This window comes from Rhopalosiphum padi, chromosome 2 (genome assembly GCF_020882245.1).
Source record: "Rhopalosiphum padi isolate XX-2018 chromosome 2, ASM2088224v1, whole genome shotgun sequence".
Classification (NCBI taxonomy): Eukaryota; Metazoa; Arthropoda; class Insecta; order Hemiptera; family Aphididae; genus Rhopalosiphum; species Rhopalosiphum padi.
This window is the reverse complement of record NC_083598.1, coordinates 67,932,707-67,959,041: the sequence shown is the minus strand read 5'-3', so window position 1 is coordinate 67,959,041 and position 26,335 is coordinate 67,932,707. Positions and strand designations below refer to the sequence as shown.

General features: G+C 31.7%; 4 protein-coding genes and 1 long non-coding RNA gene across 8 annotated transcripts; 2 read left to right on the top strand and 3 right to left on the bottom strand.

Annotated features, from left to right (window-relative positions):
* The first annotated feature begins 2,475 nt into the window (after positions 1-2,475).
* LOC132919052 (uncharacterized) lies at positions 2,476-3,327 on the top strand. The gene has a single exon (XM_060980404.1). It carries the CDS (start codon positions 2,476-2,478, stop codon positions 3,325-3,327), a length of 852 nt encoding a protein of 283 aa, XP_060836387.1.
* A 225-nt stretch (positions 3,328-3,552) lies between these two features.
* LOC132922812 (superoxide dismutase [Mn], mitochondrial-like) lies at positions 3,553-10,993 on the bottom strand. 2 transcript variants are annotated; one of them, XR_009661054.1, is made up of 2 exons: positions 4,710-10,992; positions 3,553-4,620 (listed from the first exon to the last, which is right to left on the bottom strand). XR_009661054.1 is itself a non-coding variant. In XM_060986523.1 (2 exons), the coding sequence occupies exon 2, from the start codon at positions 6,953-6,955 to the stop codon at positions 6,266-6,268; it is 690 nt and encodes a 229-aa protein (XP_060842506.1). In that variant the 5' UTR covers positions 6,956-6,984; positions 8,252-10,993; the 3' UTR covers positions 3,553-6,265. The 2 variants fall into 2 exon arrangements, 1 of the variants encoding a protein (XP_060842506.1); XM_060986523.1 differs by having other exon boundaries at positions 3,553-6,984; positions 8,252-10,993.
* A 581-nt stretch (positions 10,994-11,574) lies between these two features.
* On the bottom strand, positions 11,575-12,461 carry LOC132919539 (uncharacterized). Its single transcript, XR_009660653.1, has 2 exons — positions 12,330-12,461; positions 11,575-11,787 (listed from the first exon to the last, which is right to left on the bottom strand). It is a non-coding gene; the product is annotated as an uncharacterized LOC132919539 (long non-coding RNA).
* A 1,956-nt stretch (positions 12,462-14,417) lies between these two features.
* On the top strand, positions 14,418-19,174 carry LOC132922055 (cell division cycle protein 23 homolog). 2 transcript variants are annotated; one of them, XM_060985362.1, is made up of 9 exons: positions 14,418-14,863; positions 14,963-15,130; positions 15,206-15,854; positions 15,926-16,130; positions 16,203-16,382; positions 16,612-16,776; positions 17,335-17,578; positions 18,228-18,480; positions 18,555-19,174. In XM_060985362.1, exons 1-9 carry the CDS (start codon positions 14,745-14,747, stop codon positions 18,669-18,671), a joined length of 2,100 nt encoding a protein of 699 aa, XP_060841345.1. In that variant the 5' UTR covers positions 14,418-14,744; the 3' UTR covers positions 18,672-19,174. The 2 variants fall into 2 exon arrangements, with proteins under 2 accessions (XP_060841345.1, XP_060841344.1); XM_060985361.1 differs by having other exon boundaries at positions 18,228-18,489.
* A 3,892-nt stretch (positions 19,175-23,066) lies between these two features.
* Positions 23,067-25,451, bottom strand: LOC132922051 (protein PRRC1-like). Of its 2 annotated transcripts, none has more exons than XM_060985355.1 (8): positions 25,092-25,451; positions 24,726-24,818; positions 24,564-24,642; positions 24,258-24,490; positions 24,081-24,186; positions 23,851-24,009; positions 23,470-23,659; positions 23,067-23,402 (listed from the first exon to the last, which is right to left on the bottom strand). In XM_060985355.1, the coding sequence occupies exons 1-8, from the start codon at positions 25,108-25,110 to the stop codon at positions 23,295-23,297; spliced, it is 987 nt and encodes a 328-aa protein (XP_060841338.1). In that variant the 5' UTR covers positions 25,111-25,451; the 3' UTR covers positions 23,067-23,294. The 2 variants fall into 2 exon arrangements, with proteins under 2 accessions (XP_060841338.1, XP_060841339.1); XM_060985356.1 differs by having other exon boundaries at positions 24,726-24,808.
* Positions 25,452-26,335: the final 884 nt, after the last annotated feature.

The following is a 26,335-nucleotide window of genomic DNA, read 5'->3' as shown; positions in this document are numbered from 1 at the left end:
GCGCGACGCTACCTGACGCGTCCATTGCTTGTAGTTGGAATCAGTTTATTGTATTATAAACTTTCTTCGTATAGCTCAGTGGCGTCATTTGGGGGGGGAACTTGGGCATTTTCCCTAGTTTAACATTTACATCAACCTTAAGTCGGCACATTTAAAAATTATAAGAAGTCTTATTTTTAACTACTAAAGGCCATCGCCATTGTTATAATTCATAATATTGAATATCGATATTTTATAAGTGCTTGCCCCTCCAACCTCCCCTGAAAATTAACTTTTTAAACAAAATTTGGTAATTTAAAAAAACTGTATATTAAAGTTGTATAAGAAGTTGCATAGTATTGTTCTATATTGTATCATTATATTATATTATATTGTATTATTTCATTATTTTCATTTAATGAAATTAATTACTAATTACTACCTATATGGCTATATACTTGTGTATTTGACGTTATATAACCCATGATTATTATGAACAATTTTAAAATTTTGCCCACCCCCTCAACTAAAATTCCTAGCTACGCCAACGCCACTGTTTACATTTATAAAAATATTGTGAATATACATTTTTTTATATTTTTAATGAGTAAATTAACAACTTATTGAGAAATTACTAATTCAATTTTCAAGGATTTTGACTCATTTATCAATTTTTGCTATTAAAAAACACTAATAAAGCACGCAAATATAATTCTCTATAAAGAGCTCAAAATGAGTTGCAATTATTTGAAAATTATACCATTTATAGAAAAAATGATAATATAAATACTTAGTAAACATTTTAAATTTTACGGCTATTCGTTTTTGAATTTTAAGAAAATAAAAAATCACTTTTATTGAAAACTGGTTAACGTAAAAGATTTAGAACATAATGATTTTAGAGGAATTTTAGCCTATGGTTAATAAAATCTAAATGTATACAATCACATATTCACATGCAAACATTTGTATTTTATTATAATAAGACACAAATACCTACGTAACCAATGCGTCAGTAAATTAGTAAAATATGAAATTTCAAATTTACATGAAATAAAAATAAAATCATTAATAAAATATACAATAATTAGTAAATAAAAATATGTGTAAATTCAATGTCGTAAGTAAAGTAATAGATACATACAATATTTCTGGCAATATTAAACTTGACCAGTTTTTATTAGTGTCTTTGTAAAATAAGAACTAATATAATAACTACTTGGAGTCTTTTTATAACAAGTCAAAGAATATTTTTTTTTCAAAACTATTTTATTGTAATACTTTATAAAACGTTAATATTTCTCGTTTCTTGATATAAATAATTATTTAATTGGTATTTAATAAAAAAAAATGTTTGCAAGGTAACAATTCTTAACTATAAGATAAGAATAACAGTGTTAGGTAATTTTCCACACCACCTTTATTATTAAACGACGTACAATAACATTGTCCGTATTGTTTAATAACATTATGAGGTATTACACGAGGCGCGTTTTTTTTATTGTGGTGTCCCCAGTAGGCCTAATCCACATCGTAAGGGAGACTTGCGAGAACTTTTGGCGACCGGCGACGCTGACTACCCGTTGTCCAGCGGTTCGGCCATCGCCATGTTGTCTTTTTTACACCCTGTCCGGGATTGTTCGCCGTGACCGCGGGTGTTGGTCATTTTTTATATACCACGTTGTCGTCGTGTGTCGACCAAAAACCATACGTTTGACCGATTGTGCGTTTGTCGATCGCAGGTGTGCCGTAGGCCGACGGAGTTATAATTATATTATTATACATTGCGTCAATCGCCAATCTTTTTTAGATTATTATTGTGTGTGCGGGGGTGATACGCGGACATCACCCGCCGCATGCTAATTGCGTGTGCGTCTGTTATATATCGCGGCGTTATAACGCGTCTTGCGAGAGGTCAGCGACCGGTACACTGCCCAGCTGTTTCAATACGGGTTATTTTTTGGAGACATCGCGGAAATCGTCGTGGGATCCCAACGTCAGCCAACTGTGATCAGCGGTATCGTTATACTATTATATTATTTATCATTTATAATGATTTTTCATATTGGCTTTTATATTATTTCATATTATTGTATATTGTCTTGTGGCTATTATTATTAGTATAACTATTATTATTATTATTGCAATCGTTCGAAGAGACGTCTTCGGCGTTGTAACGTATTATATTATTTATATTGTGCGATAGGGCTGCACAAGAAGCCGGCGGACGAGTCTACGCGTGTGTGCGTGTGCGCACGGACGGCAGGGTACTAGTCTGTTATCGCTCCGCCACGGGAACGAAAAATTTTATCGCCCCGCCAATTACGAACGCGGCGATTACGAAACATATCAAACACATTATTTTATTTATATTTACGACAATTGAGGCTTCATCGCTTTATTTTATTAGTTCAGGTAATTTTACTTAGCAGTATGTCCAGTATGTCTGAAGTCTGCCCGTATCAGTATCGAAATATTTATTGCAGTAGTTGAAAAATGAATTTAAAAGATTTGTATTCCGAAGTTTCTAATGAAGATTCTGCTATTAATTTTCTTCAAACGAAAAATGTTTTATTACAAACTCAAAAGTGCGAAAATGACCATAAAATGATTATAAAAGGATCTCGGTGGCGTTGTCAGAGAAGAACTTGCCGAAAAGAAAAAGGTATAAGAACAAACAATTGGCTGAGTGGTTCAAGATTACCAATACATACAATAGCATACTACATATACTGCTGGGCTTATGAAATGACCTCTGTATCGTATTGTAAACGTGAGTTTGGAATGAGTAAAAGCGCCGTTGTTGACTGGAATAACTATTTACGTGAAGTGTGCGTTTGGAAAATTGAAATTGGTAATAAAGAAATTGGTGGTCCTAATTTAATTGTGGAAATTGACGAAAGCCTTTTTGTACGTAGAAAAAACAATGCAGGTCGTATACTTCCTCAACAGTGGGTATTTGGAGGCATTTGCCGAGAAACTAAAGAATGTTTCATTGTGTGTGTACCTGATCGGTCTGAAAAAACTTTACTACCATTAATCCAAAAGTTTATTCGCCCAGGGTCCATAATATTTTCGGACAGTTGGAGATCATACAATAAAATTCAACAATTAGGTTATCAACATAATAAAGTCAATCACAAGTACAACTTTGTCGACCCCTCTACTGGAGTTCACACCCAAAACGTGGAAAGAATGTGGGGTGCTACAAAATGGGGTAACAAACGACGTCGCGGAACAGCTCGAAATTTCCTTGACTCATACATGGCAGAGTATATGTGGCGATCAAAACTTACCAATCAAAATGATCCATTTGAACAGATTTTATTGGATATCTCAGCATTTTAGCCTATATCATGATACGGTAATTATTGTAATTTTATTGTATTTTAGATTTATTTTATATACTTATACATATTTTTTTTAATGATATAATTTTGGAAATAATTAATGAATTAACGAATTAAATTGATGATTTTTTTCTAATATTTCTATACACTATAATATGTACCTATATATATATATATTTCTATTTCTATTTACGTTTTAAATAGTGTAGCCGCGTTCGTAATTGGCGGGTCGATAAAATTTTTCGTTCCCGTGGCGGGGCGATAACAGACCAGTACCGACGGCAGTCTACACGTAACCCGTCGTGTGCGATTATTTTATTTGTTACTGCGACAAATAGTTCGATAACACTGTAAGGAGGGAGAACGTGGACTGTATAACTTAATGGGGAAATGAAGAGGCTGGTTAATTCCTATAGCAATAATACAACTAACGATGATGAGTGAAGGCACCCTAACACAAATATAAAAACAATAGAATTTTACGACTGATAATATATATAAATTTATTGCGTCGGTTCTGAAAATTAATCTTACGTACTAGGGTTAGTATATAAGCACGATCACAAGTCGATCGGCGGAGAACGATTGAATAGATAGAAATAGTACAAAATACAGCGTCGGATAATAAGTCAAATAATAATTTGCGTGTACGATCTGATAACCGGCGATGTTGATGTTGACAACGTGATAACGGATCGATGATAACCGTCGGGGACACTGATTGGAGCTGCGACAACTGTGCAAATGTTGATCACGACGAAATGGGTCAACGACGATGTGTACGGGTGATTACTCGAATAGAACGGGCGTGGAAAATATAGAACCACCGGACGACGCGTGCTCGGATAACAATAACGGTCGCGAACTCGACGACGCGAACCGTTGCGCGTGAGCGTCCGTTGTCACGGCGTAGACCGCGGTACAAAAGACAAAATGGCTGAGTATATTTGAACGTGTTCGCACGGCGAACTCGGCGTTGCGGGCGAACAATACGCGAAAAGCGAAAAGGGGTGCACTACACGGGTCGCACTGCGTAAGACGGACGGGTGACGGCACAAAATACAATAAGCCGGGTGGCAAGCGAGCCAAAAAACACTATGACCGCGAACACGACAGGGCGCGAAACGACGATCAGCTCGGATGAGCTTTAGACGGCCAAACACAAAACAATGGCGGAATAACGACGACAAGACACCGAATCGTAGAATTGGGGTGCGGAGACACAAACGCACGAGGTTTTTTTAGTTATTAGGCTTATTGAGATGTGGATAACGAGTACACAAGGTGACTGCTAAATAGAGAGAACACGTGTAAAGGTAAAAATATATCGTACAGAAAAAAAAAATTAACACGACGACGGACGAATGTCCGTGGACTTACGTTACGGCGATGTATCTTGTACGTGTAGTACAAAAGATGAGCACAATCAAAATAACGGTTGCAAAATTGAGACGTGTTTGATGTGTTGAAGGTGTCGGTGGGGGTGTCGGCCGTAGTGCTGCGACAATGCTGGCCACTGTCGCTGGTGCCGTGGTCCTCCGTTGGCCGGTCCGCTGCTGACGGACGCGTGGATGACGGCTGGAACGCCCTCAGACTCCTGTGGACGTCGGCTGTTCGGTCTTCCCATCCCCGAACGTAAGCTGAGCACAACGACGGGTCTCGCCGCAGCTGCTCCAAAGGCCTGCGCCTAACTCTGGCTGCAGTTCAGCCTGGGTCCGCTCCCGTGGTTTGCAGGATCACTGTTCTGCCACCTGCTGGATCGGGTCGTTGGTGTTTGTTTTTTTTTTCTATTAGTATATTTTAATTGAAAATTAACAGTATTTACAGGAATACATAAACAGTACATATTTAATTGTTTAAATTTAAATATGTACGGTTCGGGAGCGTAAGTTAATAATATGCGCGCCCGGTTACCTTATGCTTCGTGGAACGGCACGCACACACCGACCGACCTGTGTAAATGAGTATAATGTATATAGCATACTCAACAAAAGTTGGACAGGGTCGCTGAGCAAAACCTGTGAGTGCTAGTATGTGGGTGGTGATGGTGTGTGTGTGTCTATATTTGTGTGTACTGTGTGTAATCTTAAAAACTAAGGACAAATAGGTAACTTTGATTAAATGGTAACTCAAATTGGAGGTATGGTAAAAAATATATAATATGATAATAAATAATTACGGCCCTTTCGGCCCAACAATAAAAAATGTATAAAATATAATTGCCGGTTCAGCACAACCTAAGATTAATAAATAAGTAATAAGTAATATTATACCGCTAAATATAAAATAATAATGTATAATATAATTGTCAACTTAATGCCGATTGGGCACAACCAATATAAAATATAAATAAATAATGATATAAAACTCACAAATTGTCGGTACACGGCTGGCCAGCTGCACCTATACCGCTATATAATAATTACACAAATTAAATTAATATAATAAAAAATGCGGCGATTAGCGCCTATCAATATAATATTGTAAATAAAAAATGTTGCGCTTAGCGTTAATAAATAATTATAATAAAAAATGTGGCGATTTGCGCCTATAAAATATAACGATATACTATATAGTGGCGATTCGCGCCTTGCAATTTATAATAAAAGAAATTCAACAAAAACTCATACGTAAATATAATTTTACGTGTTTTAGAACAACCTCGATGGTACGAGCAAGACTGGAGAAAATTACGGCGGCCGTGTTAAACTGCGCGAATCGGCAAGCCTTTACGGCGGCAGATAACACGCCGTCGTAATTTACGTAATACAATATTCTATAATTCACGAGACAATAATAATTAGGTATAATAAAGAAGACAAAAATAAATATAAAATTAGCGGCTGATGCGCGTGAGTGTTTGTGTGTGTGTTCGTGTGTCGATCGGCAACACCTATTGTAACCGGAACGCGCGTACAATATATTATGATATTAAATTATGCCGATATTATACGGCATTCTGCAAAAGCTTCAGCAAAACGTTTGGACACGGCATCCCAATTCACAACTTCAAAAATTGCGTTGACATAATCAGCACGAACATTTTTATATTGCAAGTAGTAAGCATGTTCCCAAACATCAATTCCAAACAAAGGAATCAATCCAGTAGTTGGAAATAGTGGATCTTGGTTAGCACAACTTTTTACTATCAACTTCTTAGTTTGAGGATTACACCCAAGCCAACCCCATCCTGAGCCTTGTACTGCAATAGAAGCTGCAGCTAATTCTTTTTTAAATTCATCATATGAACCAAAGTTTTGGATTAAAGCCTTATCCAAATCATTAGAAGGCTTAGTTGAATGAGGTGTAAGTGTATCCCAGAAAATAGAATGATTAATATGACCACCACCATTGAACTTAAGTGCAGGTGCCAAGCTGATGATTTTCGCTGTATCGTCTTTTGCTACAGCAGTCCGTAATTGATCTAGTGTTTTGTTGTAGTTTTCTATATAAGTTTTATGATGGTTTTGGTGATGAATTTTCATAATGTCTCGTGATATAATTGGTTCCAAATCTTTATACTCAAATGTGAGAGAAGGTAACGTTGCTATAGTTTGAATCTGGGACATACAAGGGCGACTTAATGGTAAACTTTTCCATATATTTTGCACAATTTTGGCCAACATTTTTCACAAAATAATTGGTAGCAAACAATCTAAGAAATTAAAAAACGTTTCAACTTGAGTGCAAAAGTGTAATATAATTAATTCGTGTTTAGTAATGGAAAAATGATTGATTATGCGTTAAAACAAAGATTAGAAAATAAAGTATGTACATGGTTTAACATTAACATGTTAATAATTTAATGATACTAAAAGTGCTTCCGTTATAGATACGACACCGCGCTATTTTCACTACGCGCGTACCGTTTTGTTTATATTATTTTATTTTGTACTAGATGAATTACCCGGCTTCGCCCGTGTGCAGTTTTTGCTTTCTCAAAATGAAATTCTTAAATCAACGTACATTGTTGTGTTTTAAAGACGAAAAACATTTATTTTATAATTTATATAATTGAGCTAATCGGTGACCGGTGTTTTACGCATCGGAACAATTTTTTGTTTTTTTTTTACCACGATAAGTATAACTTATAATAAACCTTGTATTAAATTTTAAAAATATTTGGATAGCCAAATATTTTTATCGGCATTTTAAGAAAAAAACTTAAAAAAGTCGAAAATTTCAATTGTCTATTAGTAGCTAAATTAGTAGTAAAAGTCAAAATATTTTGAAAATTTAATCGTAAATAGATAACCATAACATAAACATTTTGTGGAAATTATAAGTATTTACAATTATTCATTTTTGAGTTACAGCAAAATCAAAATGAATAATGGTTATGCGTAAAAATTCCCGTTTTTCCGTTATTTTTTCAAGGTTTTTCCCGACGCTTTTGAAAACTACTGGAAATTTTTTACTTTTCACCTCCCCCCCCCCCAAGTACTAACTAGATGACCTTTTCAAAGAGGGGCTGAAGTCGAAAATCGAAGCATTATTACTACTCCAAAACATGATGACAGACAAAAAAGTAAAAAATAAAATAAAAAAACACACATTGTAAAATCAATATATTCCTCACTTTATTCAGAATCTAAAGCACTAAGTAATATTTTTAACATTTTCCTTCATTCGACACGACTAGGTACTTCATAGTTCATACTTTATCAATACACCTAATTGTTGGCCCACTACAGAATTATGATTGTTTGAAATGTTTGAATAATTGTTAATTTAACTATCTTATAATTATTATAAACTATTAACTGTCTGTAAACGGGTGTCGATCAGTAGCACACACGGAAAAAATTAAGCAATAAACACGCGCATATATAGTTTGATAACTCAACACACCGAACAGCTTCTACAATTTTTTCCGTTATAGTATTCTTCTATTTTAATAAATAAAATTGCATTGTACTCACCGTCCTTTCTAGAAACAACTAGTGGCAGCGACAAGGCTAAAAAACGAAAACTTATGTAGCAGCTGGGACAGGGCCGGTCTGGACGGCGAACATCCAGCGTTCACTACAGCTACAACCAATCAGCGGTGTACTCCAGTAACTTACTCAATATCGAAGATATTGATGAATGGATATCAGAATACCAAAAAGTAACTTGTATTAAATGGAATGTTCGTAGATCGTTACCAAATGGTGAAAAAATTGTAGCACCGTAGGTTATTATTACCGTAATTATAATATATGCAGTAATAATTATAATTAGATTAACATATTTTTAAGAACGTATTCAACTAATTATCTATAGTAGTATAACTAAACAAAACTAAATATTTTATTAAAAATAAGCCGTGGCCCGTGGCAACATAATATATTATTAACTTTGTAACTATAGTAATATATAGGTAGTAAGTAAACCATATTGGCGTATGATATATACTTATTATTGAATAAAATAAAAATATAAAAATATTATTTATAAAACTTTTTTTCGGAAATTACTTATGTAATAAAAATAATTACCAGGTAATGATGAGAAGGACCGTTAGTCTAATATATTATTTATATTACCTTCTCCTACAGGAGGAATTATTATCAAGGAATTCGTAAACTTCTATAACATAAAAATTCCTCTACTAAGCATTCCTTAAACCGTATATGCAGCTGGAAATTAATTCACTAGTATATAACTATATATAACTGTAACTTCCGGATTCTTTTCTTGTTCTGCAGTGTATTGACTATTTATTTTTAGGAATACTCGAATACATGAGAATGAAAATTTTTTTTTATTATTTATTAATTAATCCGCGGCAACAAAGGCCATTGGATGGTTTTAATTCGTTTGTAGGGGGGTGGAACGGTAGGTTGAAACACGTTTGTTTGTATGAGTGGCAAGAATTTGTCACTAAAATCTCGGGTGGTCACCCATCCGGGAGCTAGCAACACCGGCCGATATGTACACTCGGAGCTTTCCGCAGTTGAGTGTACGATCGCACCACACCAAGCCACAAAAATGGAAATTGTATGTTCGTAATAAATGAAAACTTTTTTGTTTAATAAAAATTATTAACACTGACGTAGAGACGATTTGAGCTTGTAAACCAAGTTTGGTCTACTAAATATGACAGATCTATTCAAGCCGGCGACAAACGTATTCGCAAGTTGATACTGAAAAACGCACAGGTCGTTTATCTGTTTGGAGAGTCGTTTTGTACTATTTTTGGAAGTCAAATCGTCCCTATAGTATGTATATATTTATTGAAAACAATTTTTACAGTTATTATTATAATTAAATATAGTTTTAGTGTAAATATTACATTGATGTAAATTATATTTTATCTTGATACTTTATACATTTGTTATTTACTTATTCGTCTGAATCAGTTAACTTTACAAACTTTACTTTTTAAGATTATTGGATTAATAGCAGTAGGTAATGATTACAAATCCATATATGCTATACCATTGTTTTGGCACGTAATAAGTGCGGTCGCAGACAACACTTTTATCACGCACTCGAATAGGGGATAGTAGAAGGTGACCACAAATATATTCCTAACTGAATAAACTTATAATATAAATCATAGAAAACGCCGAAATTAACATTATGCGTCCCGCGTTTGCCGGGCGCTAAAAATATAATAATCAAATAATAATAATAATAATAATAATAAATACAAACGGCCTAAAAATCCTAATCAAGGTGGGTGCCCATGAGATAATAATAAAATAAATAATTTGGATATGTAACGATTACAATAAATCAAACAATACAATTATGATAATACAAAAAAAGGAGTTTAACGATACCGACACCGCCCGAGCTCTGCCTTGTGGTCCGGAACGCTGGAACAATGATGATTGTATTGAGATGAGCGCGTCACACCCGGTGACGAAAAACACCGTGTGAGATTCTGTGGCGACAACACACAGAAGAGCTCGTTTAAACACGTGTTTTCTCGGACAGCACGTTACACGACGCACACGAACGAATATAATATAATAATTTTGGTGTATGAACACCAGCACAGCAACGCAACTATGCGTAATTTATGGCAACAACGCACAAAAAACCTCGTCGACCACGTGGTCCGAACAAGACGCGAAAAAAACGCAACTGCGGTGACGATACGCGAGGCCCACGGCCAGCAAAAAAGGTATATCGACCGTTGTGGTCGACCGCTGGAAAAGAACAAAACAGAGGCGGCCGTAACGGCGGAGTCGGCGAGCATGCACACCGGTGTCGCGATAGCCTTAAGCGGCAGCGGGGTGGAGACGTGTGCGTAAAGTTCGCACCCGACGCACAATTGACCGAACCGGTTGTGCCATGAACGGCGCGAATTTGTGGTGGTTTAAACAACCATTGAATAAAACTTTGACGGTGTTTAATGTGATTTTCCAGTTATTTAATGTTTTAAATAAACACAATTAATGATTGGATCACAGAAGTGGAACCATTGAAAGGGAGCTGTAGGTTAGGAAATAAAGCTTTTTCTACATTTTACTATTTGTTAAAACCGACTAGATAATAATTGATTTGAAAATTGTATTTTATTGCAACGATTTATTTTAAAATTTATTTTTAGAGATTGCCCGAAGTACATATTATGTAAAGATTGTCATCTGTCATTCAACAAAACATTATTAAACTTACCGCTTATATCGTCGACAGCTTTGGTAATCCAACTCGTATCGATCATGGTACTGGACACGAAATGTAATTTTGTATGAGTGTATGACGTATGTTCTTGTGTGGTGTCGTATATCCCGATATCCGTATATGTCACGCGATGGTTTAACGTATAGAATAGGTATCTCGGCATCCGATTCCCAAACCGTCAAACAAGTAGTAATCGATACCTGTGGTAAGCGCTTACTCAACAATCCTTTGGTGACCACGATAACGAGTACTACGCAAAGAACAATTTAATAAGACTCGCAGGGTTTATACGTTATAACTCTAAGGTTAATTTACTCTCAAACAGCTGACCACGATAACGAGTACTGGATGTTTGAGAGTGAGATCTCTTTAACCTGGACAAAATCGTATTATTTCTCAACTGACCACGATAACGAGTACTGGAAGAGAAATAAAGTATTATAGTGTCTTGCTATTTTCTACTAAAGTGTTTCCTCGCCACAAACGCTTTGGTGCGTACCTCGATATGAGAATAAAAACAAATAGTTATATTAATCGAAATAGAAAAAATATATAATAGCACAACGAAATAATTAAGGATATTAAAATAAAACAGTTGTCAGTCGTAACACACCATGACTGCCCGATCGCTCCGTTCTTGTCGTTGCCGTCAACAATTTAATTATTAATTTGTGTTCCTAAGAATATTTAACATTTCATTTGCACAACCATGTGATACATTAAACTGCACAGCCCACTTACGAATTTGTTGGACTAAATTTTGGTTTTTATCCTTATTGCCATTAGTTTCATATAGGTACAATATGTCATCAATTGGCTGAATCTCTGCAGAATATTCCTAAAAAAAATGAATGTATAAGTACTTATAGGCTATCTAGTGGCACAACTAGAGCTAAAATGTTGGGGAGCTGTACCCGCCACCTGATATTACATGAAAATTGTAAAGTAACCCAATAAGGCGTAGCCCCCACACCACCATATTATATATTCACTTACAACTATAAAAAAAATATACAAAACAAAACAAATTTACTCAAGTTTAATTTTTTTCAATAATAATATACTATCTTTATATGATAGTTCAGTGTATATAGTATATACTGTAAAATTATGTATAATAATGTACCAATATACTGACGACAAAAATTGATTTCTTTTAACAAATACAAGCATACAGTTAATGCTATTTAATATATTTATCATAGGCAATGTAAAATAATAATAAAAATTAAGAATTACAGTTGAATTTTATAAGAGTTATTTATATTTTAGGAAACAATTGAATAATTTATTTTAGAGGTGCTAAGCCTCAACAGTCAACAGCCATACACTAGTTGCGCTTATGTATATAATGAAATAAAAAATATAAGTAATACTTACAATACAAGTATGAAATTCATTAGTAAGGTTCAGTGTTGTATTGGAATCACATGGTTCAATATAACTGCAGTTATTGTTAGTAATAGTGGTTGAATAAAGTTGTTTAGCAGGGGATTTTAAAAGAGCAATTGAATTTAATTAAAAAAAAAAAATAAAAAGTTAAACAAACTTATTTTCTTTTAATTATAATATTAATTAATATTGAACGTACCTGAGATGATAACTGAATTTTAAAATTTGTGGCAATTGGTAGACTATTATTAAGTTATTTTATTTTATTTCTTAAACGCCTTTTAAACTGACGTGGAGAAATAGTTCCAATATCTTTTACCCGTTTATGGATTTTTGGGAACACTAAAAATTATAATTAAAAATATATATTATATTAAATTGATAATTAATCTAAGAAATGATACTGTAGTAGAGTACTAGTATAGTCTGTACTGAATCGCGGACAAAAAGTCCATAGACAAAAAGTCCGTTTTAAAAAAAGTTGGACAAAAAGTCCGGATTCAGTTTTTAAAGTCGGACAAAAAGTTCAAAAATTAATATTTAAAAATTTAAAAATGTTTGTACACATATTATATTATTATATTTTTGTACCTATAACCAACAAAAATATAACGGAAATCCACTATAGTTAGGTATTTATAGTAATGACAAATTTATATTTTATTTTTCATAGGTATATACTATTTATTTATTTTTAGTTTTAGTTGAATTGACTTATTTATAAATAAAATAAAATTCATTGTTTGTTGAAATGTATTTAGTTACAAATAAATGTTGATATTGTTGTTCCTAAGAGATCGTGTGATTTTACCTATGTTAATATTTTTAAATATATGTATCTATTAAAATTAAAATTGATAATAAATTATATAATTATAGATGAAAATAAGAGTCGAAAAAAATTATAATAATATAATGTATATAATATATAATGTCTACAAACATTTTAAAATTTTTAAATAAATATTATATAAAATATTTTGTATTTTCGGACTTTTTGTCCGACTATAAAAACTGAATCCGGACTTTTTGTCCACGCAGGCATGGATTAACGTATACGCAAAGTAGGCATTTGCCTAGAGCGCCGAAATTTTAGGGGCGCTCGAGACGAGAAATAATATAGGATGACATATTTATGGATAACATAGAAACTAACTTCACACACACAAAAAAATATATAATTGAAAAATATTACAATATTATGAAATTACGTAGACATAATATTATTAATAAAATATATTAGTTATAGAAATACGTAATTCACTTCCAATTATTTAAAAATAAATTAGAAGATCTGGCCTGTGTAGCTATTTTGAGACAGCAGTAAGTTGTTTAACAGGATGGAGCTCACTAGACACATGTATAATGATTTGCACATGGAAATATAATATATTTATAATATAAATTTTATAAATAATATATATATTCATATAAATATATTGTAATATTTGTAACATTACTTTTGTGTATAAATATTTATAAGTTGTATTAAAGAAATAAATACATAATATAAAATATGAGTAATGAGTATGAATAATGCCATAAAACTATTGAGATATCAAAGACCTGCTAACCTATGAATTATGAAGTGAAACAAATAACAATTAGATACCTATAGTATTAAAAAAAAAAAAATTAAGTATATAGATTATAGAGTAACATGAATCTTTTAAGGGCGCCTAAATTGTTTTGCCTAGTGTATAATTTTAGCTTAATCCGGCCCTGTGTCCACGGTCTTTTTGTCCCGGGACTTTTTGATCGATTACCGTTTGTACTGTACGTGTATTCAGTAATCAGTATACTACTATACAACTGTATAGCTGAGCGGTATGATTATAATCATTAATCATAGTTCGTGGCGGTTACTTTTCCCCGTTTTGATATTAATTCGATTCGTACAAATTGACTTTGGAACTACTAATATGTGGAATAAAAGATAGACGGACAGAATTTACTATTTGATAGATATATCTTAGTTCGTGATTTGTGGTCACAGATATAGATAATATATTTAATATAATAATAATTATTATCTATATCTGTGTTTGTGGTAAACCCGGTTAGATACTGTATTATCTAAAGTTATCACAACGGTTCGCGACGAAAATATGAAATACAGACTTAAATCATAATGTATAATTTTATAATGTTTTATATGTCAATGTATTGTAGTACCTATTACCTATAAATTATTGTAAATAAATAACATAAATAAAATGTGTCATTTGTAAATCATAATTTTACATTAAACTCAACGAAACGTCTTATAAATATTTTATACGAGAAATGATAGTTATTGTCGTCACTCGTCAATCATACAATAGCGATTAAACAGTTGTCTGCTGGACTGAGACAAACTTTATTTAATTGTCAGTATTATTTTGTCAAATCTACGTCTACATCATGACCAATATATACTTTCCTTTTTACAAGTTCTTCAAAGATCCATTGCTTATAAAAGCTGAAATTATTTATGCTTTACAAGAATCCAGAGACAGATGTTTGCACCACAGTACAAAATTGTAAGTATTGCTTTTAAAGCCACTGTTCATAAATGAAAAGTTTACATCATAACACTAATATTAATAATAAAAAATAATTTGATTTCTTTTTTTTTACAGTCTATCAGAACTAATGATAACTTTAAAAAATATACCTCCATATTTTGAATTTGAAAATGAAAATAATGAATTCATACGTTTTGAGTTAGAACCAGCGTTTACAAATTTAGAAGACTATTTGGTGTATTTTAAAGCACGTGCATATTTTGATCTAGAAGATTATCCCAGGTAATTTTAAATATCTATATATCTATGTAACATGTTAATTGATTTTAATATATTTTTTATATACTATATTTATAGCTGTGCACACATAGCAAAACATACAAATAACAGCAAATCTATGTTTTTGCATTATATGGCTAGATATTTAAGCATTCACAATGAATGTATATATGAGCGAACTAACTTATTTGATTCGTTTAAACCAATTAATATGCGAGCATATATGGAATTATTAGATGAACTATTAATACTCAATGTATATGGCAGTGAAGATGATTCTGATGAAGAATCTGAAGAAGAAACACAATCTCAAGAGACATTGGATATTGACATAGTTAATCAAAAACACTCTGTACTACAGCAAGAAGATGATTCCACTCCTAAAGGAAGACGATGTAGTAGACGACCACGTAGTTTAAGAATTGAAAAAGCCAGTACAACTACTCTAGGAAAAAAAAATAAAATTACAAAACGCAACAATACTACTAAAAAAGTTAAAATTACAGCACTAGCTGCTCAATCAGAAAATAATATGTCTGCTGGTGATCACAAAGAAGCTCGAATTAAACGAGAAGATCCATATTTGTTATGGCTTACAGCTGTTATGTTAAAAAGAATAGATAGATGTGATGAAGCTATAGATATATTGGTCAGAGCATTACAAATTCAACCATGTTACTGGGGTGCTTGGATAGAGTTAGCAACATTAATTAAGGACTTACATATGGTAATTACTACAAATATTATACCAGTTAAAACAGATTTTACAATAATTTATTTTGACTATTCATTGTTTAGCTTGATGCATTGAACTTACGACTTAATGAAAGTAAAGAAAATCATTGGATGCATCTTCTTTTTATTGCACATATGTATGTTGATTTTCAAATAACTGATCGAGCAGTAAATATATACAATGATATTTTGAAGCTGGGCCATACTGTTTTTCAAGATTGGCCATATCTACAAGCTCAATTAGCTATTGCACATCATAACAAGCGTGGTAAATATTAATTTATAACTCATGTTTATGCATAAATTAACTTTTTAACATCAATTTTTAATTTTTCTACAGAAATCTCGCATGCAATAGTATCATTTAAAACTGTTATGGAAATGGATCCATTCAGAATAGATAATTTAGATCTATTATCAAATCTTATGTATGTCTGTACTAGTCCTGATGAACTCGTAGTTTTATCCAAGTATGTAGCGTCTATTGATCGTTACCGTCAAGAAACTTTATGTGTCCTCGGTAATATATATTAATAATAAATAGTGTATGAAATTTATTATTTAAAGCAAAATTTAAAACTTTTTGTTTAATTCTAATAAAGTTAGTTGCATTTTTAATGAAGAATATCTTAAAAGATCTTAATATCTTAAATTTTTAGCTAATGTTGTGTGAAAATGCTAATATTTTGCTTTATATTGTAACAAATGTAATCATCAACACGGTATTTATCTTAAAATTTTGTTTTTAGGGAATATGTATAGTTTAAAATGTGATCACGCCAAATCAGTTTTGTATTTTAAAAAAGCTGTGAGAATTAATCCATTTAATGTAACTGCTTGGACTTTACTGGGACATGAATACATTGAAATGAAAAACTCTTATGCCGCCATTATTTCATATCGTCAAGCTTTAAGTAAGTAATACTTTGTCTAGATTATGAATGATAAATGTAAATTGAAAAAAGTGTTTTTTCTTAGATTATTCAAAAATATTTTTAGTTTTGCATAAATTCTTTTAGAGTGACTGAATACATTTTATACATTATTATGTATTAATATATTATTATTTTGATGTGAATGTGAAATAAAAACAATATAGCCACTTAATTGGTTGCTAATAAATTATCTTGAATATATACATTTTAGTTATTTTATTATTTAAGTATATTAATTTACTTTAATATTTTTGATGAAATAAAATACATTATTTATTGTTATATTAAACAATTGATAAAATTCATCTGAGAAATAAATTAAATATAATAATAAACCTTTAAGTTTTAATATAGTTATTTGCATTAAAAAAAACATTAAGATTTAAATTTATTTAAATTAAAATACTTTTTGGACTATGGGATGAATTTAAAATAAAGCATTAAACAAGGGCTAAAGGTCTTGTTAGTTATTATTTTAATGTTTTACTTATTAATTATATTTCTAATAACTATTAATAAATTTGTTTTTGTCCACAGAAATAAATATAAGAGATTACAGAGCTTGGTATGGTTTAGGTCAAATTTACGAACTAGTAAAGTTGCCGAATTATGCATTATTTTATTTTACTCATGCACGTGATTTAAGGCCTAGAGATTATCGTATGCTAGTTTCATTAGGAGAAATGTTTGAGCGTGCTGATCGTATTTTTGAATCAATGGCTTGTTTCTATAAAGCCTTATTTTACGATACTGATGGAACAATAATGCTAAAACTTGCAAAGTATGTTAATCATAATTTGTTTATAATTTAATTACTTTAAACTTTTATGTTATATTATTTAAATGTTTAAAATTTTATCATATGGTTATAATTATATTTTAATTTTAATATAACATATTAATGCAAATTGGGTATTATACTAGATAATATTGTTTAGTGTTTATATCATATTTTCATCATGTTCAGTAACAGCATCTGAAGTTTTTCTAAGGAATGGCTATCCTATGGCTATTTAATTTTATTAGAGTGCATTGAAATATTAATCAAGAAAGTATTGCCACTACAGATTACAAAGATTATATTATAAACAACATTTATAATAATTATATAGTGTTTTGATGTTAATCAGTGGCGGATAACCTTCTTGGCGCCCTGAGGCACACTCAGTATTTACTGACCCCCTTTTTAATACTACCCAAGGATCTTAGTATAAATGGGCTAACATCGAAGAGTGATGGGTAATCAGGTATAGCCGCCCAGGAGTGAAAAATAGTTATGATTCAATTTTTTTTTTTTTTTAGTTCATTTTTTTGAGAATAAAATTAAAATAACATACAAACATTTAAAAATTGATTATATTATAATAAAAGTATCATACACTTTAAATATTTTATAGTATATATATATATATATATATTTTTTTTTATAGATTTTATGATAGATATGGCGATTGTAGCAATGAATTAACCCGTGAACATTTTAGTGTGATGACTAAAAGAGCTTTGCAAGTTGGAATAAAAAATAGAAATACTATTGAGTTGAATTTGATATTAAGCAAAATATATTTATACTTGGGACATTATTATATGGATTTACATTATTATGACCGAGCTATTTCTTTGGCAGAAAGATGTCGTGATTTGTGGAAGGATACAGAGACAAATGTTTGTCAATCCTTAATAGTAAATAAAGTATAAATTGAATTATTTATTGTATTTTGTTATTATGTAATTATTTATTCTATTTTGTTTTCTAGGTATTAGAACATGTTAATGCTTTATTAGCTGAAATTGAAATTAGAGCAGGTTCAGATAGCTCTCTCGCCTCAACAGCTGGTGCTATTAAAGCACGCAGATTTTTGTTTGGCCTCTAATAACTTGACTGTGAAATGTTTAAATGAAACAATAAATGTAAGGTTAAACTTATCCTGTTAAATTAAATATTTATATATTTGTATAAATTAATAAATTATTTTTTTCTTATAAAATTGTCTAAATAATAATGTTCAGTTTTAACATTTTTTTTTATAGTTGGTATAGTATAAAGGGATCATACATATCTTTAAAACGGGATTATTTTTTTTTAGATCATTATGACACCGTATTTTGACAAACTTAGAGCAGGACACTTTTGTTCCGTTTTTGGTTAATAGTCTCATTTTAATAATGTCTGTTTAAAGTCTATTCACGGAAAATAATAATATTTTACTGTTTTTCCTTTGTATTCAATTATGAACTATAGTAAAACTCGCTTATGATGCTCTTCAAAGGGGCAACACTCTAAGATAGTCTTATTTGCCTAAATTAAAAAATATATATACTTATTATCAAATATAATTTAACATAATATAAATAAACAAATTCATTCAAATATTTAGTCATAGTTATTTTTTCTATTTTATTATATTTAATTTATATTAACATAAGTATCTATGTTTGTTTGCTTGAAATTATGAGAATCCGTTTTAGTGAAGTTTTCTATTTTTTTAACATAACCCAGAATTTTTTATTAAATCATATTTTTATTATTTTACTAAAATGTATTATTATCCGCTGAACAAAAATCAAACATTTTGACATGGGATTTTTTCATTGTTTAGTAAAGTGTTATTGTAGGGACTGACAAAAAACAGCATGGAAACTTCAGGATAGCTACTTAAGCTAATTTTACTGTATTGTTAAAACCAAAGTTAGTTACTTATAAAACAGTTATTTGTATAACATGGAATGATGATGAACAGTTGCCAGTAATAAGAATCTAAAATGTCTTTTATTGGTGTAATAATGTAATATAAATAAATCCCCTCAAGGCATCAAGGGTAATATTTACCATTTATAATTTGTGAATGTTATCTCTAAAATATCATTCTAAATATAAAAATCGCTGTAATATTTGAAGGGGTTTTTAAAGTTAAACCAAAATTATTTGCTCTGTTTTATTATACACTAATATGGTCATCCTAGTATAGTGGTATACTGTTTAAGAGAACGTAGTGGGTACGACTTGTACTCAAATGTGTTGACACCATTTTACTAATACACAACATGTAACAAAATTTTTATGTTTAGAAAAATCTGTTTTTCTCTATTATTTTTAATATTTAATTATAGTGAATTGACTAATTATTAAATTTAAAGGTCAAAATATTATCCAGGGTTCCAAGTAGGCTTATTTTGTTATTTTATGTCACTAGCATACTGCCCAAAACCGTCCCCTACTCTTGAAATTGTAATTTTTAGTCTTTAACAATTAATATTTAATACCAATAGACAGTACCTATTATAATATGGAAAAAGTAAGGAGTTTAATTTATTCATTAAAATGTAGGTAAGATTGTACCTATATGGCTATATAGATACCATCTATGGCATATTTAGAATTTTGTTTCAGAGAATGGACATATATATTTATCTAGGGTTTACTTATTTGAGATGTTTATTTTCTCATAATCAACACAATAACTCTGATATAAAAACTAAAATTAAAACAAAACGTATAAATAAAAATATTGGCTTTCATAAAATTTTTTTTTAATGTGGCTTATAGTGGCTCACACAACATAATATTATATTTTAGAATAATGTAAAGAATAAAAAATAAATATATTATTGAAGGTCTGACTCCAAGAAGAACATAATTTGGATAAAAAAACAAAATAATAAATAATATATTAGTATATAAATAAATAAAAAATAGGACGAGTGTCGCCAGCGCGTTTTTTCGAGCACGCGATGTGACGACCATGGAGGTAGATAAGGTGCGACAGCTTCGGTCGTGCGAGCGACGGTTAAGGTTAACATCGAGCGGTTAGTGTGCGATGTAGAGCGCGTCGACAATGCAGATGACGACTGGTAACGGACAGCATAGACCGAACGAAGATTTGAGATGTGATGTTACGGAATCTGTAGCAACCAGAGACGTGGTTCGGCCGGCGGAATTGCTGCGGGACCAGGACGAAAAAGAGAGTCAGTGGACATATAATATATTTTATGTAGATTTGGTTCTGGCGTTCCGTCGGCCGTGTCTGCATCCGGTGGCCACCAGACCTTGAAATATTGAGTTTCCGCAAGTCAGGCGGCGCTGACGTCCGTGTTCCTATAGTAGTTGCTATTATCACTCATCAGTCATCACGTGCCAAAGTCTCCGCCGCGGTCGTAACGACGATTCACCATCGTCGGATCTTTAGTACCTACAGCGATCGAGTGTCGAGGCGGAATCGTTGGCTGCGCCGGTACTGCTAACCGCCGCCGTGTCGTCGCTGTCCGTCGATCTACGTGCTAAAAACAGTCGGGCGTCCGCCTAGCCTTCACATGGTCGTGCATTGGACGCCTGGGAACCGGTCGTGGTGCAAGTGGTCAGAGAACGTGTATGGATGACAGTATGACACATCGCCGGGTGCTGTCCATCCGTGCTCTTTCTCGTATCCACTTGGTCCTTGCGTCGCCGTTGTCCAGTCCGATGTCTTCGGAAAGGTTAAAGGTTGGGCCCGTGGACGCTAATCGCATCGGGTGTAACACATACACCACAAAACCCGCCTTACACGTTTCCACGCCGCGGCAAATCTTCGTCGGCGAGGAGTGGGTAGCGATATGGCATTTACATCCGGTTCTAACCTGCAACTAAACAGGTCCCCAACGAATTCCTTACTTCTGTTCCTTAATCCTTTGGGCTTTGACCGGCACTACGTCTTTTACCATCACCATTGCCTCAGCGTCAATATATTCTTCTGCAGTGCTGTTTTTAATAATTATTAATGGTACATTATGAGTTGTTCAATTACCTATACTTGTAAAACTATGTCGATGGAATTTTCTGCCATTTTATTGTACTACGGATATGGCGAATTATTGTGAATGTGTTGTGATTAGATAGGTGATTGTCTTCGTTTAGACACTGAATCCTATTGCTAATGAATTGGAATATCGTTTGTGACCGAGAAGGCGAGAAAATCGAAAATAAACTCCCAAACGCCATAGTTGCAAATATATATGCCATAGAGTGTATATTATATTAGCTTGGTATAGCCGGTATAGGTGATTAAATTTGTTGTCGTTGAACTTTATAGTATCTTTGGTCACATAAAATACTACCTGCATGACATTACCATAGTCGTGTACTAGGGCATTACAAAACTAAGCATTTAAAATTTTTAAGTTTAGTATTCAACAAAATAATAATTAGGTAACTAATTACCGACATTAATTTACTTACACGTTAGTTACAGCTTTACAGGCTAGACATCAGGTTTAACAATTTTAAAATAAATATTTATTTTAAAATTGTTTAAACACATAGTTGAATACTATACAACAATAATATTTAATGTAATATATATTTATAACGAATATCAAAATATATACATACTACAGAGTACAGGTACATATAATTTGCACATGCATAAATTATTTGTGACTTTGTAGTATCATTTTTAGTAACTAAATAAATAAGTTTTTATATCACTAAATTTACTCAATAACAAGTACCACTTGACACCTAATGTACAGCAGTGGTAACCACTTGCTACTTGCTTACCTTTTTATGGTAGGTATAGATATAATTAAAATCACTGGGTACCTCAGTTACTACCTAATATTATTATTTTAATATTTTAAGCCTTGATATTTTTCAATTGTTTATCTAAATCAAATGTGTATACATTTTTAAATCGTTTACATGTTTTTAAACTGGCAATTGTACATACATAGGTTTGCCATCTCTATATGGTCACCTTTTAAGTCCGTTAAGTTTACTGGTGCAATTGAAAAGCATATAAAATACTTAAAAACATTCACAAATTGCATATACTGATATACATGGTATGTATTATTCAGTCAACTAACTTTTTTTACTATATAGTATATACATTCTTATAAGCCAATAATGTAGGTAATATGTCTAAATATGTTATGGTGTTACTGTTCACAATACAGATGAGTCATTTGAAATGACTTTAATATGTCTGTTGTCTATATAATTCATTACGTAATGTATATTTGATTAGTGATAATATTAAAACCATAATAGCTCCCAAATAAAATGCTAAGCCTTTTATTTTAATCAATTATGCAAGACCTCTCTTACTATTACATTTTATGTTAATTTGCCTTATTATAATAATTCATGTCAATGCATTATATTCATCTAATGTTTAAATATAATATATCATTGAATTTTATCAATAATTAATATGTGAGTAGAGTATTGTATACTATATTACTTGATGATTTATATCATATAAAGTGAAGACATTATTATAATAACAACTAAGTAGCAATTATTAGATTCTTTAATTAAGTAATAAGTATAGACATATTGTACAAATATATATCTAATAACAGCGTGCGCATGATAAAAAATAAAAATAATAAAAATTAAAAATCACAATCCATTGGGAGGGGGAATACAAGTTGATAACAGTTTATTACAGTAAATAATAATTGATAATGATATTAAAAATTATATTAATAAAGATTTTCAAGCTGAACTAAAAATTCCATCATTCTAATGCAATTTTGTACGACATGGCCAATGATACAGAAGCGGCTAATAAAGATGATCGTTGGCTAACACCAGTCATTACTTCTTGCCACTCAGATGGGTGTACCTAAAAAATATAATTGGAATGTAAAAAAATATTTGGAGTAGTCTTTAATTGGTTGTGGTTGTTTTACTTTTAAGTTGCTGGCCATGAAATGTGCAACCGGTATACTGAATCCAGTTGAGATGTGTTCATAGTCTTTGGGTGTATCGTCACTAATCAAGCCAACAATTGCTGCAGGTACAGGGACACTTTGAGTGTATACTTCTAAATCTATATTTCGTTCCATGTCATTAAGTTTCAAAAGACCAAATTCATACCATCTAATAAAAAAAAAATTGTTTATTTGATTTGACTGAAATCAAAATATAATATTTGGACCTTTGAAGAAAGAGTTTTGTTATTCATTTTGAAAAATGTCTTGCTAAATATATTAGGTAAAATAAGAAGTCCACAAGTTATCTGTCATTATAATTTTAATGTCAAACATATTTATAAATTAAATTCGACTTACTTGGATTCTATTGGTTCTACAATAAATCTTTCAAAGGAGACGACAGGACCTTTAACCACATGTAATCTAACAGAATCGATGCAATATTTTGTGGCTTTGGATGCAGCAGAAAATCCAACCAATTGTGCAGCAAATGGTTGATCTGGTGCTTCAAGTCCTCTAAAGTAAACTCAATATTATGTCTTGTGAAGTATAAAATACATAATTAGTTATGTAAAATAGTTAGCTACCTGACAACTGCTTTTCCAAAAACTTTTTGAAAGCCTTCTCTTACTGCACTAACGACAATTTCTTTTTCAGAAGCAACAACCACATCAGTGTTATCAAAAGTATTGGCTAAAACACAAACAGTAATTATATAACATTGTAATAAACAAGTTTAAATTATTGAATGTCTATTCGCTTACGATTCAATGTATCTTTCATTTGTGGGTCTAATGTTGTGAGTACTGCATCTACAGAATTCTTTGCTTTTTCAGCAACCATGGAAAAAATACTAGAACTACTGCCCTTCATCCAGTTAAACAAATCAGCTTTGCTTGATGATTGTTCATTTTTAACTGTTTTATCGGCTACTGCTTCATTGGAAGGACTTGTGGGCAATTCCACATTTTCTTCATTTTTACTAGTTATCACAGGCCTGTGAACAAATAAATATTAACCACATAATATAAAGGTCATTAGGTATGTCATGGTTATCCAGGTCGACATACGAAAACATTGGAGTGTGAAAGTTTTGACTAGTCACGTCTGTCGTATTCAACACAGGGTTAGATTGGGTGGCTCTAGGTTCTATTGAAAAAAATCAAAGTAATTACTTCTCAAATTGATTAAAATAGCAATAAAGAGAAAGACTAAAAGTTATGAACTGTTACCATTCAGAGCGTCAGTGACAAAACTTGGCAACTGTGTTGGCGGTGGTAGTTTTGACAGGAGTTGATCGGCTTTTGACATTTTTCTTGTAGGACCAGCAGGGACAGAAAAAAAAAAAGAATTAAACAGAATACTGATGGATTTAAAACAAAATATATGTAACGAGACTGGGGCACGATCGAACGGTTTAGTTATCTATTATGAGGTAACAGACTACATAGAGATATTTTCAAAATCGTTCGAAACGTTACTCAGCCCGTGAGTCACAAACAAAATACTGTTACAACGAGATGAAATTGTTACATAAAGATACATAATAGATTATCAATTATTATATTGATCATAATTGTCATTGCGGAGAGACTCACTAGTCGTCGATCCGTCCATGTCGGTGAGTGCGGTCCCAAAAAGTTTTTCAGTCGGACAGCGATTACAACGTAGTTGTGCCGGAGATGATGACGACAATAATATTATTGTTTATCGTAATTATCTACGCCGCCCGCCACGACTATTATACTGTCGTTCGGTTCTATAACACAGCGACTCTGCACAAATCCACTACGCCTCTGACGTGGTTTTAGGTATGCCAATGTCCAGCATTCACTCAATGCTCCTGCACTATTAAAGTACTAAAGCAACGACGGTCGGAATCAATGTAATATTAAATATCAATTGACAATAATTGTGATTACGATTCAGTAATTCACAATCACAGATCACAATAATTGCTATAGATAACAATGGTCATCTTGGTGTTATTATTATCTTATCTCGAGAAACAATAAAATTGACGTTATCACTGTATTGGCATTGTATGTTGCTTGTATTCTGTGCTTGACGCTTGTACAACGTACGTTGTATCAAATACTCTAAAAGTCATATAGAGTATTTGGTTGTACAAGAGAAAAAAAATAAAGAAAATGGAAATACTAAAAAATAATAATTGTTATTTGTTAATCGTGATTGAATCAGAGAAAAGGTTCGATTGCTTTAGTCATTAATCTTAACGATTTTACAGGACTATATATATATTATTAGCACGTATATCTTTATTCGCGATATATGGTAATAATATAAATATATAGCCTTGAAAATTAACATTATAATAACCTCCCCCCCCAAAATCATTCTTACTGTCCTGTGCACGTTACAAAATAAAATGGTATATTAATTTTTCAATTTGTATTTATTTTAACTTATTCTTATGAATATTATTATTGTTATTAGTTTATTACTCTTCTAAACCATGGTTCCAGTACTCGATGTATAAAGTCCTCGATAAATATGATTTAACAACAAAAGATATGGCAATTTATCAATGACAATTTGAAATTTCCTCTGTTTATTTTTTTTGATTTTTTCACAGTTTTATAACAGTGAAACGAATGAAATGTATTAAATATTTTAAACAGTTCAAACCATGATCTAAAGAAATATAAAAGGTTTTTTTTTTCTTTTGTGTCATGCTTGAAACATCGATACGGAAAATAATAACCAATGCGTCCAAAACCACAGAGAATGGTTCGTCGTTAATCGGGATGGGTGCGTAAGTTTGGTGGTCTACACGCTGTACTCTAGGGACTGTGCGTATGTCAATAAAAACAACCTTTAA